Raw genomic sequence first — 15,982 nt, forward strand, 5'->3', positions numbered from 1 at the left:
ACTACACGGTGCAGGATTTCTGTGGCCACCATAAAGACCTCAGTGTCCCATAACAATGTATACTGGAATCTTAAAGCTTCTGGAAAATCCAAATAACACAACACAGCTGAATGCAGCAACTCTGAACTCTGGCATCACAGAACACTCAGCTCAGGAAAAGCCAAGTGACATTTTGAAAACGCTAGCATGCTCCAGAAAATAGCTTGGGATAGAACTGCTTTTCCGTGGGGAGGGGGCTGTAGGGTTTTTTTTTTTTTCCATCCAACCATTACCCATACTTTTTAATGCCTTTACTAGTCTTTGACTTTTACAATTATGAACATGTTTCCCAAAACTGACTGGAAGTTCTTTGGGAAATTCTGTTTTTACTTTTAATATTACAAGGCCTACAGAGGACCATAAGCTAGACTCAGACTGCTCAACTCAACACCTCTCTAACTTCTTAAGAATGGAATATTTTTTTTCTAAAGCAACCTGCTCCTAACATGGAAATCACTAGCTGCTGATGCAAACCTGACAGACATGGACACACAGAGATCTGAGCCTGTTGTGAGATAATTTTATCCTGCTGAGTTTTATAGAAATTTATTTCAAATTAAAACATTCCATGCAGGGGGCAGGCTTCTTAAGACTCAAGAAATAGTTTATAAGGCTCAAGATATAAATAACTCACAAGTGTCAGAAAGCAACTGAAACTGACATGATTAACAAGGCTCCTCTCCCAAGGTAAAACAAGCAGTAACAACATGAAGTGCAGGATATTCTGCAAGTGGCTGAGCTACTAAGCCCAGGTGTACAAGCAGCTTCAAGAACACAGCCTTCATGAGTCATCATCACCCATGCTGCAATGGCTTTTCAGTGACGCAGCTACCACTGAGTCATCCATATTCCCCTAAGTAACCCCACACCCATGCTATGGAAGTCCAAGAAGCTCATTAATTCAGTCTGTTTGTTCATGTTTCCACAAGAAAAGTCAAACAACATACAAAATTCATACATCATACATCAAAGAACTTCAGAATACAACAGTATTTGCAAAGCACAAAGGTAATAAAGACTAAATGAGGTTATGTAGGAGGTATGCAATGTCACACTTAACAGAAGAAATCTGAGCACACCAAGATGCACAAACACAGAAGACAGATCCAGTGGCACACAGTGAAAAGTTGATCATCTACAAGACAATAACACTGGCCTCAGAAGAAACCATACTTAACAACTCTTTGATTTTGGACTTCTAAACTCCAGAAATATAAGAAAATAGATTTCTGTTGTGGTATTTTTTTATATCAGCCCTTGTAAACTAAACCACAGTCCCTATTCTGAATACTACCTAACCACATGAACACATGCACACATTAAAGATCCTTTACTCATAGAGTAACTCGGTGATTAACAAAAACATCTAAATTCAAAAAGCAGTCATTGTTAAAACAATGAAGACACTGTTAGGGCCTAGCAGTCCATGCCTTGAATCCCAGCACTTGGGAGGCAGAGGCAGGTTGATTCTTTGTGAGTTCAAGGCCAGTCTGATCTACAAAGTAAGTTCCAAGACAACCAGGGTTTGCTACACAGAGAAACTCTTATCTCAAAAAACTAAAAATGAAAAAAAGAAAAATAAGATGGACCACATTTTCTGTATCCATTCTTTAGTTGAGGGACATCTGGGTTGTTTCCAGCTTCTGGCTATTGTAAATAAGGCTGCTATGCACATGGACGTGCATGTGTCCTTGTTGTACTTTGGAGCATCTTTTGGGTATATGCCCAGGAGTGGTATAGCTGGGTCTTGAGGTGGAACCATTCACAATTTTCTGAGAAAACACCCAATTGATTTGCAAAGTGGTTGTACAAGTTTGCACCCCCACCAGCAGTGGGTAAATGTTCCCCTTGCTCCACATCCTTATCAACTTGTGCTGCCGCTTGAGTTTTTGATCTTAGCCATTCTGATAGGTATAAGATGGAGTCTCAGAGCTGTTCTGATTATCCTGAAGACTAAGGATGCTGAACATATCTTTAAGTATTCTTCAGCCATTAGAAATTCCTCTGTTGAAACCCACAATGTGTCCTGCCTATCAAATGTGCAAGAGTAAAGATAAAGCAGAAATTGAGGAAATGATTACAAAATGACTGAACCAGCTTGAGACACATACCATGAGAGAGAGACCACCCCTGACACCACTAATTCTGCTACACCTGCAAACAGGAGCCTAGTATAACTGTCATCAGAGGGGCTTCATCAGCCAGCAACTGACAGAAACAGATGCAGAGACTCACAGCCAAGCATTAGGCAGAGCTCCTGGAATCCTATGGGGAAAAAGGATTGTAGGAGCCAGTAGGGTCAAGACTACCAAAGAAAACCTACAGAATCAATTAACCTGGGCTGAACCCCCAATCAGAGAGCATGCATGGACAGACCTAGACCACATATGTAACAGTTGTACAGCTTGGACTTCATGTGGGACTCCTAACAGTAGGAGCAGGGGCTGTCTCTGACTCTGTGGCCTGCCTGTGGATCCCTTTCCCCTAACTGGGCTGTTTCATCTAGCCATAATAGGAGATGGACTTAGTCCTGCTGCAATTTGATATACCAAGGCCTATTGATAACCATGGGAGGACTCCTCTTTTCTGATGATTCAGGGAGGGCTGAGGAGAAAAGAGGAGAGGAGAGGAGAAAAGAGGAGAGGAGAGGAGGGGAGAGGAGAGGAGAGGAGGGGAGAGGAGAGGAGAGGAGGAGGGAGGGGAGGGAGGGGAGGGAGGGAGAGGAGAGGAGAGACTGAGAGGAGGAGGAGAAGCTGCAGTGGAAATGTACAGTAAAATAGTTAATTAATCAACTAGTTAATTAAAAAGTTAAGATTCCAGAGGGGAAAAAAACAGTGAAGCAACCTACAGTAAAGCAATAACTAGCTGAAGACTACTAATGGAGAAGAAATGGGAAGACAGGCTGAAGACTACTACTGGAGAAGAAATGGCAAGATGGGCTTTACTCTTGTAAAAGCAAAGTATAACGATTTAATGAGTGGCTAAAAGTAGAAGACTGACTTCAGCTCAAAATCAAAACTTTTAATACTTAACCTCCTCAATGTAAGGTTTCCCACCAGGGAAGATGAATATGGGCTGGACAAGCCAGTAGGCAGGCCCATTCCAGATTCCACTAAATGTCAGATGGAGAGTACTAGAAACCTCTTAGGCTGTAGCAGCACTTTCAAACTGGGTCCCTAAAATACCTGTGTCACCAAACCACTACAGTACCTGTTCTCACTGACAGAAAGGAGAAAAGGATGTGCTCCTGTCATCAGAACAAGAGCCTGCATAAACAAGCCTTCAAGGATGATTAGTGTTCGGGTTGGGGACTTAGCTCAGTGGTAGAGCACTTGCCTAGCAAGCGCAAGGCCCTGGGTTCGATCCCCAGCTCGGGGGGGAAAAAAAAAAAGGATGATTAGTGTTCAAAGAATCATTACTATACAAAAAGAAAAAAGAAAACCAAATAAATATAATTTTTTAAAAACTAAACATCAGTTGATATTATTTCTGTAGAGTATGTTCTACATAAAGACAAACAAACAAACAAACAAACAAAAAAACCCTCAACACAATTCTGGGGAGTGTGTCCTGCTCAGGAGGCAAACTACTTAGATAAGCTTTCTCACCCTTGAAAAGTTATTTAACCTCTCAGTCTGTTTTCCCATCTGCAAAGTAGTCCAAGTGAAGACTACAGACTGCATTCCATATAAAGGCATGTTACCCAGTAAATGTACAGTAAAGATTAACAGAACATTAAGCACTTACTGCTCTGCATTAGATGTGTAAGGTATTTTCCTTATTACAATTAATCTGTACAAAATGCTGCCAGATATGAGAGTTGAGATTTTAAATAATTAGCACTACTCCTCCTTTTCCTTCCAGAAAATCAAAATAACTACTGTAACATAATTTTATATACCTGAAATATCAGTGAAGAATTTGACTTGGAAATAGAAACGTGCTTCTTACAGAATTCTCCAAAGGAATCTAGCAAAAAAGGTACACCTGATTATTCTATTCCCAACAATGTTACTCCAAGCATACGTCAATTAACCGCACACTTCGTTCAGTCCAAATCTGTTCCTTTTACAACCGGTTCCTCCCCCCCCCCCTTTTGTCACTCCAAAGGCAAAGAACAGCCAAGCTTTTCCGTATCTGGAACCTAAAACTTATTAGGCCCGCTTTTCATCCCATACAGGCGCAATCCTTACAGCCGCGGCAAAAGGAGGCAATACGACAAGGCGGGCTGCTGTTCCGGAGCGCCGCAGAGATCCAAACCACTACCCAGCCTAAGGTCCCATAAGCCCGATCCAATGTAAGTGACAGAATCACTGCCACCTCATCGCCGCCAACATTCAGCCCCGCACAAAAGGAAGACGACCCTTAACATCACGCCCATGCCCAATCCTTTCTTCCCCTAAATACCATTTCAACTGCCTTTAGATTTCAACTTCTGCCAAAACCGAAAGCAATCAGTACTCACCTGGGCATATGGCACTGCCACAAAATACAAGTCAGGACAACGCATGCGCACTTCCCCAGGCATCTCTTGAGTAAAAGGAACTGGCTGAGCTATCATTAGCTCGAAATTTGATTAAAACGGTCTTTGTATTGGCTACGAGCGAGATTCCCTTTGCGCATGCGCCTGCACTTGGCCTGATGGGAAGTGTAGTTTCTTGGTGTCACTCCTATTTACTTCAGTATTTGGAACCCAAACTACTAGTTTTAGAGTTCGGTCCCGGCTCATTACTGGAGAGCAAGTCACAGGAGACCAGCTCAGCGGCTGTTTCTGAACGTCCAGGCCCGCGATGCTGCTGCTGTTGGTTTCAGTGATCGTGGCGTTGGCGCTCGTGGCACCGGCTCCCGAAACACAGGAGAAAAGGCTGCAAGTGGCCCAGGCGCCCAACGTGGTGCTGGTCGCCAGTGACTCCTTCGTAAGTACCCAGAGGACCGAAAGCAGACACCACCCATAGCCCATGGAGAAACGTCACAGGGAACAGGAACTGGGGTTGAGAAGTCCCGCATGCGCACATCTGCAGCACACATATGCATACTTGTGAAGTAGTAGTAAGAAGCCAATTTCTGGGGTTGGGGATTTAGCTCAGTGGTAGAGCGCTTGCCTAGGAAGCGCAAGGCCCTGGGTTCGGTCCCCAGCTCCGAAAAAAAGAAAAACCAAAAGAAAGAAAAAAAAAAAGAAGCCGGTCTCTAATTCCTGGGCTCTTAGCGATAATACTAATATTTAGCCAATATCTAGGTTCAGTTCAGCTTTGAAGGAAAATGCATTGTGCACTTCCATAAAACAGTATTCGTTTTCCAGAGTCACATGTCAGTCGCCTACATTTGCAAAACTTAATGCTTGGTTGAGAAATGAAGGAAATTCAACTTTATTCTCTGGACCAGTGATTCTCAACCTGTGGGTCTCGATCCCTTCAGAGAGATCAAATGCCTTTTGCAGGGGTCACCTAAGACCATCGGTGTAATATTTACATTACAATTTATAACTAACAAAATTAGTTATGAAGTAGCAACGAAGATAATTTTATGATGGAGTCACCATAAGATGAGGAACTGTATTAAACTGTTGCAGCATAGAAAGGTTGAGAACACTAATCTAGACATTTAATAATTATGTTAGCATTGATTTAAATGTTAGTTGTTATAATTAAATCTACTTTCTTGGGAGAAAAAAATGAAAAAGAAGACTGATTTAAAAAACTTTTAGTTTCAAAACTTAGGGCAGAGCTATGATAACCACAAAAGTATGTTACAGGCAGAAAGATACATATTTATACCAGTAGAGTAGATTTAAGACTCCAGAAATAAAGTCATATAAATAAGTGGTGCTGGAAAATTAAATATACACATGGAAAGGAACAATGTTGGGTCCTGATTCAACCATGTGGAATAATAAAAAATAACTTAAAGTGAATTGATGATTTATATGTAAAAACTAAGGATATAAAACTTCTTCAAGACAATGGAAGTGTAAATTTTCATAATCTGGGATTAGGCAATTTAAAATGAGCCACGGATTTGAAAAGACAACCCCACATAAAATATACACAGATAACCAATAAGCCCATAATTAGAAACTTAGATTAGTTAATCATTAGGGAAATGTAGTTCAAACCAGTTGATCTCCATAAAAATAGCCAGAATCAAAAGGCATAAAAATAAGAGGGGGTTATGTGAGAAGGTACAGAGAGAGCCAAAGGAGCAGGAGGACATAATATGGAGGTGACTATGATCAAAGTATGAAACTGTTTCAATTAGCCCATTATTTTTTTACAGTTAATATTTAAGTTCTTCAGTATACACACACACACACACACACACACACACACACACACACACACACACACACACACACACCATAAACAGTAACCAGAGTTAGTGAGAGAGAAGATGGAGGAATTAGAAACCTCACACACTGCTGTGGAGATGCTTTGTTATAAAGCCACCTTGGAAAATTATTTGACAGTTTTTATATTGATTAACTGTAGTGTCATTGTGCAATTCAGCAAATCTATTCCTAGGTGTGTATGTTTATGTTTGTGTCCAAGAGAAATGAAAACATAGTCCACACCAAAGCTTCTACATGACAATATTATGCTAAAAGAGGAGAAGTGAAATCAACCTAAGTAGCCACGCACTGGTAAATGTATAAATGGAACTCGGTAGTATTATTCAGCAACCAGAAAAGAAATCCAAAACTCATGCTTGTTGCAATGTGGCTGAAGGTAGAAAACGGTGTCCTCAAAGGAAATGATGATAGACTGTTTTATATGAATTTCTATGATCTGTCCAAAGGAAGGAACTATGTAAAGACAGAGTACTGGCCTCAGTTTTAGATGAGTCTGAAAGACCATCGGGGTGGGGAAGACCCCCACTCAAATCTCGAAACGACGCAATCCGCAAGAACTCATGAGAAATCGGTCTTGATGTAATAAATAAGAAGTGTATTTGAGGAACCAGAGCCCTGGGGACGACACGTATCTCAAACAGGAGACAGAGGAGTCAACCCCGAGCCCAATTAGGGGAAGGTATTTATAGGGAAAATTACTTAGGCAGTTGGCAACAGTCACACAAAGCAATTTCATTGGTTTGTAACTTGGGCTCAGTTCAATTCTAGGCCACCCTGCTTCTGGCAGGTGCACAGGCAAGCTGACCCTCACTTTTCTCAGGACTGTTGAGTCAGGCCTTATCAAGGCCAGATGGTTTGTGGTGGCTGTAGCCAGGCTACATCCCCAAAACATGTTATGTTATTCTTTTGTGAGGTGCACTTGTCCTCACAGCAGGGTCAGTTGGGGCTAGTTTAAAATCTTTATTCTTTCAAGTCCAGGGTGATAGCTAAGGGTTCTTCTGAGAATGATGTATGTGTTCTAAATGACTTTCTGGATACACTAAAAACCTTTGAGTTACACACTGTAAATATGTAAGTTGTATATAAATTATATATGGATAAAAAGCACTTCTGCCTGGCCTTAAAATACGTGGGCATCCTCTGTACCCCTGCTTCCATACACACTGCACCTCCCCACTGTTGCAGCCACACTAGTTTTCGTTTGATGAGGTTTCAGAAGTCATGGGATGTGTACTGCAGAATCTCCCAAGAATATAGATAAGTGGTAGATAAGTCTAAAGGCACACAATATACTAAGGCCTTGACAGAACATAAAGTCATTGTTTGACTCTTTGGTTAGGATAATACTTTTTCTAGTTAGCTTTAATTGTCTACTTGACATAGCCTAAAGTTATCCACGAGGAAAGCCTCAATCGAGGTATTGCCTCGATCACTAAATCACACTGTGGGAGAAATCTTAATATTTCTACTCTTGTGATAAAACATGCTGGGGGAGAAAGAGTTTGTTTCATCTGTAAAGTGTCAGGTCATACTCCATCGAGTCAGGGCAGGAATGAAAGCAGAAGTCACAAAGGAAGACTGCTTACTGGCTTTGCTCCCCGTGGCTTCCTTCAGCTGGCTTTCTTATAAAACCCAGGGCCACCTGCCCAGGAATGGCACTGCCCACAGTTGAACCTTCCCACACTAATCATTAATTATCCCCATATTAATCAAGAAAATGTTCTCCCAAACTTGCCTGCAAGCAATCCGATAGAGGCATTTTCTCATCTGAGGTTCCACTTCCCAAATAACTCCAGCTTGTGTCAAGTTAAAAAAAGAAAGAAGAACAGGAAGAGGAAGAAGAGGGAAATTGTCTTGATTATTCATTGATACAGGAGAGCTGGGAGCATTGTGGGCATCACTATCTCATGGCCTGTTTAGGTGGTTCTGGGCTATATAAGAACACTGACTAAGCATAAGACTATGACTGAGCTAGCCAGAAACCAAGCCAGCAAACAGTGTTCCTCCATGGTTTCTACTTCTCAAGATCCTATCTAATTCCTGCCCCAACTTCTCTCAATGATGGACTGAGGCCAGAACTAATAACTCTTTCTTCCATAAGTTGTTTTGAGTCATGGTTATGTTTGTGACAACAACAGAATCAAACTAGAGCAATACTTGACATCTAAGCTTTTCCTTTGATCCTCCTTGGCCCAGAATGAAAAGGAACTAAACGCCATGCCATAATTCAGAAACAGCAATTAGAATTTATTGAAATGTATAGCTAGATATGGGATGCAGCTCACATGGGACTAATTTTGAATGCACAAAGTCCTGGGTTCAATCCCCAGAACCACACAAAGACGGTGTGGTAATGTATGCCTATGATCCCAAACTCAGGAGGTAGAGTCTGGGAATCAGAAGTTCAAGGTCATTCATTATAGCAAGTCATAGGCTACCTGAGATACATGAGACCCTGTTTCAAAGAAAAAAGTGTATATGCATGCATGTACACAAATACACACATATAATTCATATAAGTATTCAAATGTAGGGGTTTGAATAGATATGGCCCCATACCTAGACTCCTGGGTTTGAAAGCTTGGCCTGTGGGGAATGGCACTATTAGGAGGTATGGCCCCGTTGGAGTAGATGTGGCCAAATGGGAGGAAATGCATCACTGTGAGTGTGAGTTTTGAGTTCTTCTATGCTCAAGCTTCATCCAGTGTAGAATCCAGTCTCTTCCTGGCAGCCTTCAGATCAAGATGTAAAACTCTCAGCTCCATCTCCAACACCATGCTGGCCTATATGCTATCCACCATCTACCATGCTTTCCACCATGACAATAATGTACTAAATCTGTGAACCTGTACGCCAGCCCCAATTAACTGCTTCCCTTTGTAAGAGTTGCCTTGGGCATGGTATCTCTTCACAGCAATGAAATCCAAACTGAAACACCAAAGTTAATTTGCTACCGCTCTTTTTTTTTTTAATCTCTGCTATAGGGTATAAGTTTCATGGATATGAGACTCTATTTTGACTCACCATTGTATCCTTAGATCTTGCAAGGTGACTGATAAACACAAAAATCAAGTATTTAATGTTTATTAATACAATTTTAAAATTATTTTTTCATTCTACAAAAGAACTTTCCAAGAAGTTCTTTAACTTAATATGTGTAAATGGATTTGAGCATAACACTTTCAGTTTTTATTTGCTCACTGAAACCTTAATAACATACCTCTGTTGTTGCGTTTTATTCTTTTTGATATTTTGAACAAACATGCCGAAGTCTTTTGGGATGTGAATTTTGTGTTTAAAATTAAAGGACATAATTTTTGGTAGCATAATTAGCAGTGTTTGAATTTCTTTATTTCAGGATGGAAGACTAACATTCCAACCAGGAAGTCAGGTAGTAAAACTTCCCTTCATTAACTTCATGAGAGCACGTGGCACCACCTTCCTAAATGCCTACACTAACTCTCCCATCTGCTGTCCATCACGTGCAGGTATGAATATGTTTGTAATATGCCTAATGTTAATGGAAGAGTCAGAGCCCTAAAAGTACAATACTGTTCAAAATATTATATGCAAAGACCTATTGCAAAGTCATATTTCATACTTAATAAAAAATACCTTGGTGTAACCAGTGTGTTCTTTTTTTGTTCTTTTTTTCCCCCCAGTGTGTTCTAAGATATATGTTGAGTGCTGGGCTCGTTTGAATCTCTAACTTGTTTTTCTGAAGAAAGGCTTTTTCTTGCCTGGGATGCTTTCTAGTTCTATTCGATTGTTTTTCACTTGACTCTCGAACAGGCACTCATAAGTCAGAGAGCTCTGTTTCCAAGGGAGCCTTTCACTGAGGGCTTCAGAAGGACTGGAAAGGAATACACAGGCTCTCTGGAAGATCCTTCCCAGGCAGAACTTCATTTATTCATTTTATCTAAAGTCCTCCAATTTCATATTATATACTCATCTCTTTCTCTTCTGTCCCAATTTCCATCTATCACCAAGCTAAGTGCTCACCTTACTAACAAATAGTCATAGTTTTGGTGGTGAGCACATCAGTGACCATAAGCCATGAGTTTGAAAACTGAACATTGGGCTTTTAAGACTCTTGTCTGAAAGTTGCTCTCCTGTGCCTCTGTTCATGGGGTCTGTGGTTATCTGTCCTGGAACCTATAAATAACAGGAACAGTTTGGTTTCTCTATGACCCAATAGAGTCATAGAGATCATGTGTAAAAATGTGCTTGCTAATTTCTATACTGTCTTGAGTAGAATGAGCCCTGATGGAAGTAAACCAGTCTCCTCATCTACAGAACACTAAATGTGCTAAATCCCTCACAGCAAATATGGTTGTCAATTGAGAGGTGATTAATGAACTCTGAAGGTCTCACAAAAGACTTAGAAGAAACACATGACAAGGAATTACAGCGATACAAATTATTAGTGTATTCTTACTATAGTTGGTAATTTTCTTCTAATATTTATAAGTAGTCCTCATAATTCCATAAACATGGTTACTATTAATAGCCCAATTTGCAGAAGAAAACTAAAACAAAAAGGTTAAATAACATCAGAGAACACACTAGAACTATGGTTACTGGGATTCATACTCAACCTCTTAGGATTTTCTTAGATCGGAAAAGAGAGACTTGGCGTATGACTCACTTTGTAAAGTGCTTTCCCCATGGGCATAAGACCTGAGCTTGAGTACCCAGCACCCATGTATTTAAAGCAACAATAATAAACTGAGTGTGACAGTGCATACATGTGATGCCACCACTTGGAGGCACAGGCAGGAAGGTTCCTGAGGCTTGTGGACCCAGCCAAGCCAAACTGCAAGGTTCAGTGAGTGGTTGGGAAATTGGAGGGAGGGAAAGAGGAAGGGAGTTGGGGAGGGAAGGACACCTTTTCTCAAAGTCTATTTAGGAAGACACCCTAGACGTGCACATGCACATGCACACATACAGAAAAGAAGGCGTATCCAGGGGTTGGGGATTTGGCTCAGTGGTAGAGCTCTTGCTTAGCAACCGCAAGGCCCTGGGTTCGGTCCCCAGCTCTGAAAAAAAAAAAAAAAAAAAAAAAAAAGAAGGCGTATCCAGCCTACTGTGTCTGCAAAATGAAAAAAGGAAAAGAAATTGTTTATTAAATATTTAGAAAATGAAAGGATACACATGGCATCCTTTTTTCTTTCCTTTTCCTAGAAAAACCTAGCAAAACGATAATTACTAGGAAAACCCTTGAGGATTCAAGGGAATCAGGGTCTGTAATTGTCAGTGCACTAACTTATGGTTTAAAAAATTAGAAAAAAATACTTACAGATAGTTTTTATGACTGGAAAAATGCTAATGATATTCAAGCCCTATATATAATCCAGCCATAAGTACAACAAATACCTTAATCAGCTAAACCTCTAGGCCTTGGTGGATCCACGTGAGGAATAGATATACTAACCCCTTGCAGTGTTTTTCCTCCAATAAAGTGAAGTAGTAATGAGAAATATCTGTGAAATGTCCCAGCTGGTGGCACTTCCTATGCCAGATCAGACTCAAAGACAGCCAGCCACTCTCTCCCAAGTAATTCTTTTTAAACTTGAATTGTTAAATTTTACCGTCATTGGTTTCTTTTATTTCTTTTATGTTTACATTTTTTATTTTTTATTCCTTTTAAGTTTTTATCTTTATTTTCATTATTTTATTTCTCTTTCTTAACCTGCAGCAATGTGGAGTGGCCTTTTCACTCACTTAACAGAATCTTGGAATAATTTTAAGGGTCTGGATCCAAATTACACAACATGGATGGATGTCATGGAGAAGCATGGCTATCAGACACAGAAATTTGGAAAACTGGACTATACTTCAGGGCATCATTCCATTAGGTAAAAATTAAATTAACCCCATGCTGTCCTCTGTTGCACATTCACGGGCTTTTTTTTTTTTTAACCAAAAAGCTGAAATTCAATCTCTTAATCCCTCAATTATGCCAATTTGGCTAAAACTTAACTTTCTTTAATCTTCTTAAAATATTAAAGTTGCTAATATTCTATGGGGTTTTTTTTAAATATTAACATCTGTAATTACTGGATTTTAGCAGCCAAGCATTTGTGGTAGATGTCCCAGCACTTTACAAGTTTCAGAACACCCAAGAGAGAGGAAGCTGTGTCTTGGAAAGAAACTGTGTGTGTGTGTGTGTGTGTGTGTGTGTGTGTGTGTGTGTGTGTGTGTGTGTGTGTGTATGATTTTAATATTTGTAAAATAGTTTATCCTATGAAATACTTTGTAAATTTCTGTTATATAATAGGTTTTATTCCCCATTTTTCATACTGTTAGTTCGTAATATAAGCCTTCTTGCTCTTTACCTATGACAGTTCTCTAGAACTTGAAGCTACTGTAACTTTTCTTTCATTTTGGTAAACCTTCAAAAGTCAGGCAGCCATCATAGCTAGTGGTTTGGTTGAGGGGTAGAGAACATGCTGGGCATGCAGAGGCTATGGGTTCTGTCCACCACACTGCAAAAGCAAACTAGCAGCCAAGCGTTGTGGTGAAGAGTGAAGATCTAGAACCAGATTGCCTAATTTAGATTCTGGTTTCTGTACTTACTACTAAGCCCGTGGTTGTGTAATTTTGAACACACCTAAGCTGTTTGAACTTTAGCTAATGTGATGACTAAAGTAGGTAATTCATGCAGGCAAGTGCTAGTGTGTATACCTGAAAATTACCTTAAAATATCTGCCTACCCACATGATTGGCCCTGGCTGGTGCTGGAGAACTTGGGTTTTAGGAGTATTTTCCCACCATTCTGTAAGTAAAAAAAGAGACCTGGAGTGTTTGTATAGTGTGGTTTATGTTGAACAGTCAGCTTTCTTCACAGACTAGAGTTTTTGTAAGGGTTGGGTCCAAGGTGCCCACATGATTAGGCCTCAATCAGAGTTCTGATTCTCAAGTTTTATTCAGGATAATACTGCAGATGTGTTGACTAGAGACAGAGCTTCACACCTGTAGTAATACTTGCACAGTAGAAGAATCTGGCCTGTCATGGGCAGTCTGGTTGCATGTTTATGCCTCTCCATTGCCCTTCACCCTAAGCCCCTTTCATTGTGCTAGTTTTGCTTTGTGCTTTGATGGTAAAAACCTCTTCCACATCCCACAGTTCCTCTTACAAACATGGGTGTGGGTTCCCTAACACTTGAGACTCACTTGGGACTCCCAGCAAAAACTCAGTTAAGACTTTAGGCATCACCTCGTACCTCTCAAGGGAGACAGCGGTTGTGCTGAGGGATGGTAAATAGGACTGGAAACTAAATGCCATACAGACAGCAGTCAGGGTGATGGAGGGAACAGCTCGCCACCCAGGCTCATGAGCACGAAAACTTCACAATGTGCTTGGATTTGGAAATAGATCCTATCTGCAACCGTAACTCCTTACCAGTCTCAAGGTGACAAACTCTGGACTAGGAGAAGTGCTAAATGTCGTGACTTCCCTTATTAGACGACCAGGAAAGGCACAGATGCTCAGGGGTGACAGCTAAGGTTAGAGGCAGAGACGGGGGTGACACAGACAGAACTTATGGGTAGTCTCTAATAGTAAGAGAATTGGTTGATGACTTACAGTTTAGGCCAAGTCTCCAACAGTGATCAGCAGCAGCTGTGAATGGCAGTCCAAGGAGCTAGTGGTGGCTCAGTCCCAGCAGGCAGGCAGGCAGGCAGGCAGGCAGAGAGAGAGAGAGAGAGAGAGAGAGAGAGAGAGAGAGAGAGAGAGAGAGAGAGAGAGAGAGAGAGAGAGAGACTTCCTTCTTTCAATGTTCTTGTGTAAATCTTCTGCAGAGGGTGTGTCCCAGATTAAAGGTGTGTACCACCATGCCTGGGTCTGGGACTTGCTTTGTCCCAGGTGACCTTGAACTCAGAGATCTCCTTGCCTTAAGCTCCTAGGATTCATAGCCACTTTGCCTCAAGATCTCCATACCAAGATCCAGGTCAGAAACTTGTATCTCCTGGCCTCAAGATCAGGATCACAGGTGAGCCTTCCAATTCCAGATTGCAGTTCATTCCAGATATAGTCAAGTTGACAACCAGGAATGGCCACTACATCAGAGAATATGACAGAGTCCCAGAGTAACCATAACCAGGAGGAAACAATAGAACAGTCTTCCAGAGAGCCTTGAGGAGCATCACTGCTCTGCTGATATGTTAGCTTCCTGCTTCTATCTAGAGAGATAGTAAAACATTCTGACATTTTAAGTGACTCTTTTTGTGGTAACTTATTGAACAAGTCCTAAGGAGCTAGTGAGTTTGCAGTTAAACCAATATTAAAATAATCTGAGTATTAATACTAGAATAATTTATTAATTTTGCTGTTCCTTCTAATATTGAATTTCTCTCTTTTTCTGTTTTTAAAATCTAAATTACATTCAGAAGTCACCTCAACACCTCTATTCTCCACTTTGTCTTTCATGACCAAGTGTTCTCAGTTCTGCTATAAAGCACCCCAGCTTATTCACTTACTGCCTTACCAGGCTACGTCATTCTTAGCTGAGTTAATAAAATAGCCTCTAACTGAACTCCTCAGATGGACCATTTTCTAAGGTAGCAACAGTGATCTTCTTTAAATATGCAACTGATTAATCACATGACTTACCTGCTTTGTATCTGTGAGTTAAATTACTCTAAGTTCATTAGACTCTCATATCCACAGCATAATTTACAATCCAATTTCACGCCATGCTGTCTCCTGCATTACGCACCTACTACTAAAATGTCTTTAATGTGCTTTTTAGTGGGAACTGCTGTACAACATGGGCCTTCTGGGTAAAAATCTCTCCCTGTATTCTGCTTTGCCTTGAGAATATAACAGAATGAAGAGAGCAGGCAGCACACATAGTGTGGGGAGCATTGTTAGACACTCTGCTTTCATTCGGTTCACCTTGGGCAAGTTACTTGTTACTTATATCCTTTGTTGTGATAAGATACTGACAGGAGCAGCTAGAGGAAGGCTTTGTTTGCTTTGATTGACAAGTCCAAAGTACCATTAGTTGTATCTCTCGGAAGCCAAGGCAACTAAATCTTCAGCTCATTTCCTCCTTTTATTCTGGACTGGATCTGAGCCCACAGTTAGCTGATCTTCCACACTTCAGTTATCCTAATCAGGAAAGTTCCTCTCAGGTAGTGTTCTGGACTCCGCCTCCTGGATGGTGCTAGATTCTGTCCAGTTGACTTAACCCTCACTGTCTCCTTACACATCATTTTTCATGACAGAAACCATCCTTCTAAATGTTTTCTGCAATGCATGACAGATGTCTACCTACCCCACCATGTAGTAGAAGCTGAGGGCGTCTCTCCCTGGCTGTAGCTTGACGCATTGTTATAATGTTGATTAGTGCTTCCCATCTGTTGGTGTATGTTTCTCTATTTCTGCTGTACACACTCTCCTGAGCCTGGCAGAGCCACCAGTCCATTCTCAACCTCCAGAAGATCTACTTTGTCACATTTCCCAGAAGTGAGACCATGCCCTATGTGTCTTCTGTGCCTGGCTATTTACATTTAACACCATGCCTTCAGATGTCAGTTTTCTGTGACTGAGCAGTCTTCTACTCTGTACCTATCACGTTTTCTTTATCTTCT

The 15,982-nt window shown here is 40.8% G+C and overlaps 2 protein-coding genes across 2 annotated transcripts in view; one reads left to right on the forward strand and one right to left on the reverse strand.

The window, feature by feature from the left end:
• The window catches only part of Ttc37 (tetratricopeptide repeat domain 37), a 108,608-nt gene extending 103,980 nt beyond the window's left edge, over positions 1-4,628 (reverse strand). The window contains exons 1-2 of the mRNA XM_032899117.1: positions 4,505-4,628; positions 3,941-4,008 (exon numbers count right to left, since the gene is read on the reverse strand). The gene's annotated coding sequence lies outside the window, so the exon portion shown is untranslated. The remainder of the gene's footprint in view (positions 1-3,940; positions 4,009-4,504) is intronic.
• Positions 4,629-4,721: 93 nt separating this feature from the next.
• The window catches only part of Arsk (arylsulfatase family member K), a 60,975-nt gene continuing 49,714 nt past the window's right edge, over positions 4,722-15,982 (forward strand). Inside the window, exons 1-3 of the mRNA XM_032899114.1 lie at positions 4,722-4,955; positions 9,744-9,873; positions 12,084-12,243. Of these exons, the coding sequence (XP_032755005.1) occupies positions 4,830-4,955; positions 9,744-9,873; positions 12,084-12,243 (416 nt within the window). The 5' untranslated portion in view covers positions 4,722-4,829. The remainder of the gene's footprint in view (positions 4,956-9,743; positions 9,874-12,083; positions 12,244-15,982) is intronic.

This window comes from Rattus rattus, chromosome 3 (genome assembly GCF_011064425.1).
Source record: "Rattus rattus isolate New Zealand chromosome 3, Rrattus_CSIRO_v1, whole genome shotgun sequence".
Taxonomy (NCBI): Eukaryota; Metazoa; Chordata; class Mammalia; order Rodentia; family Muridae; genus Rattus; species Rattus rattus.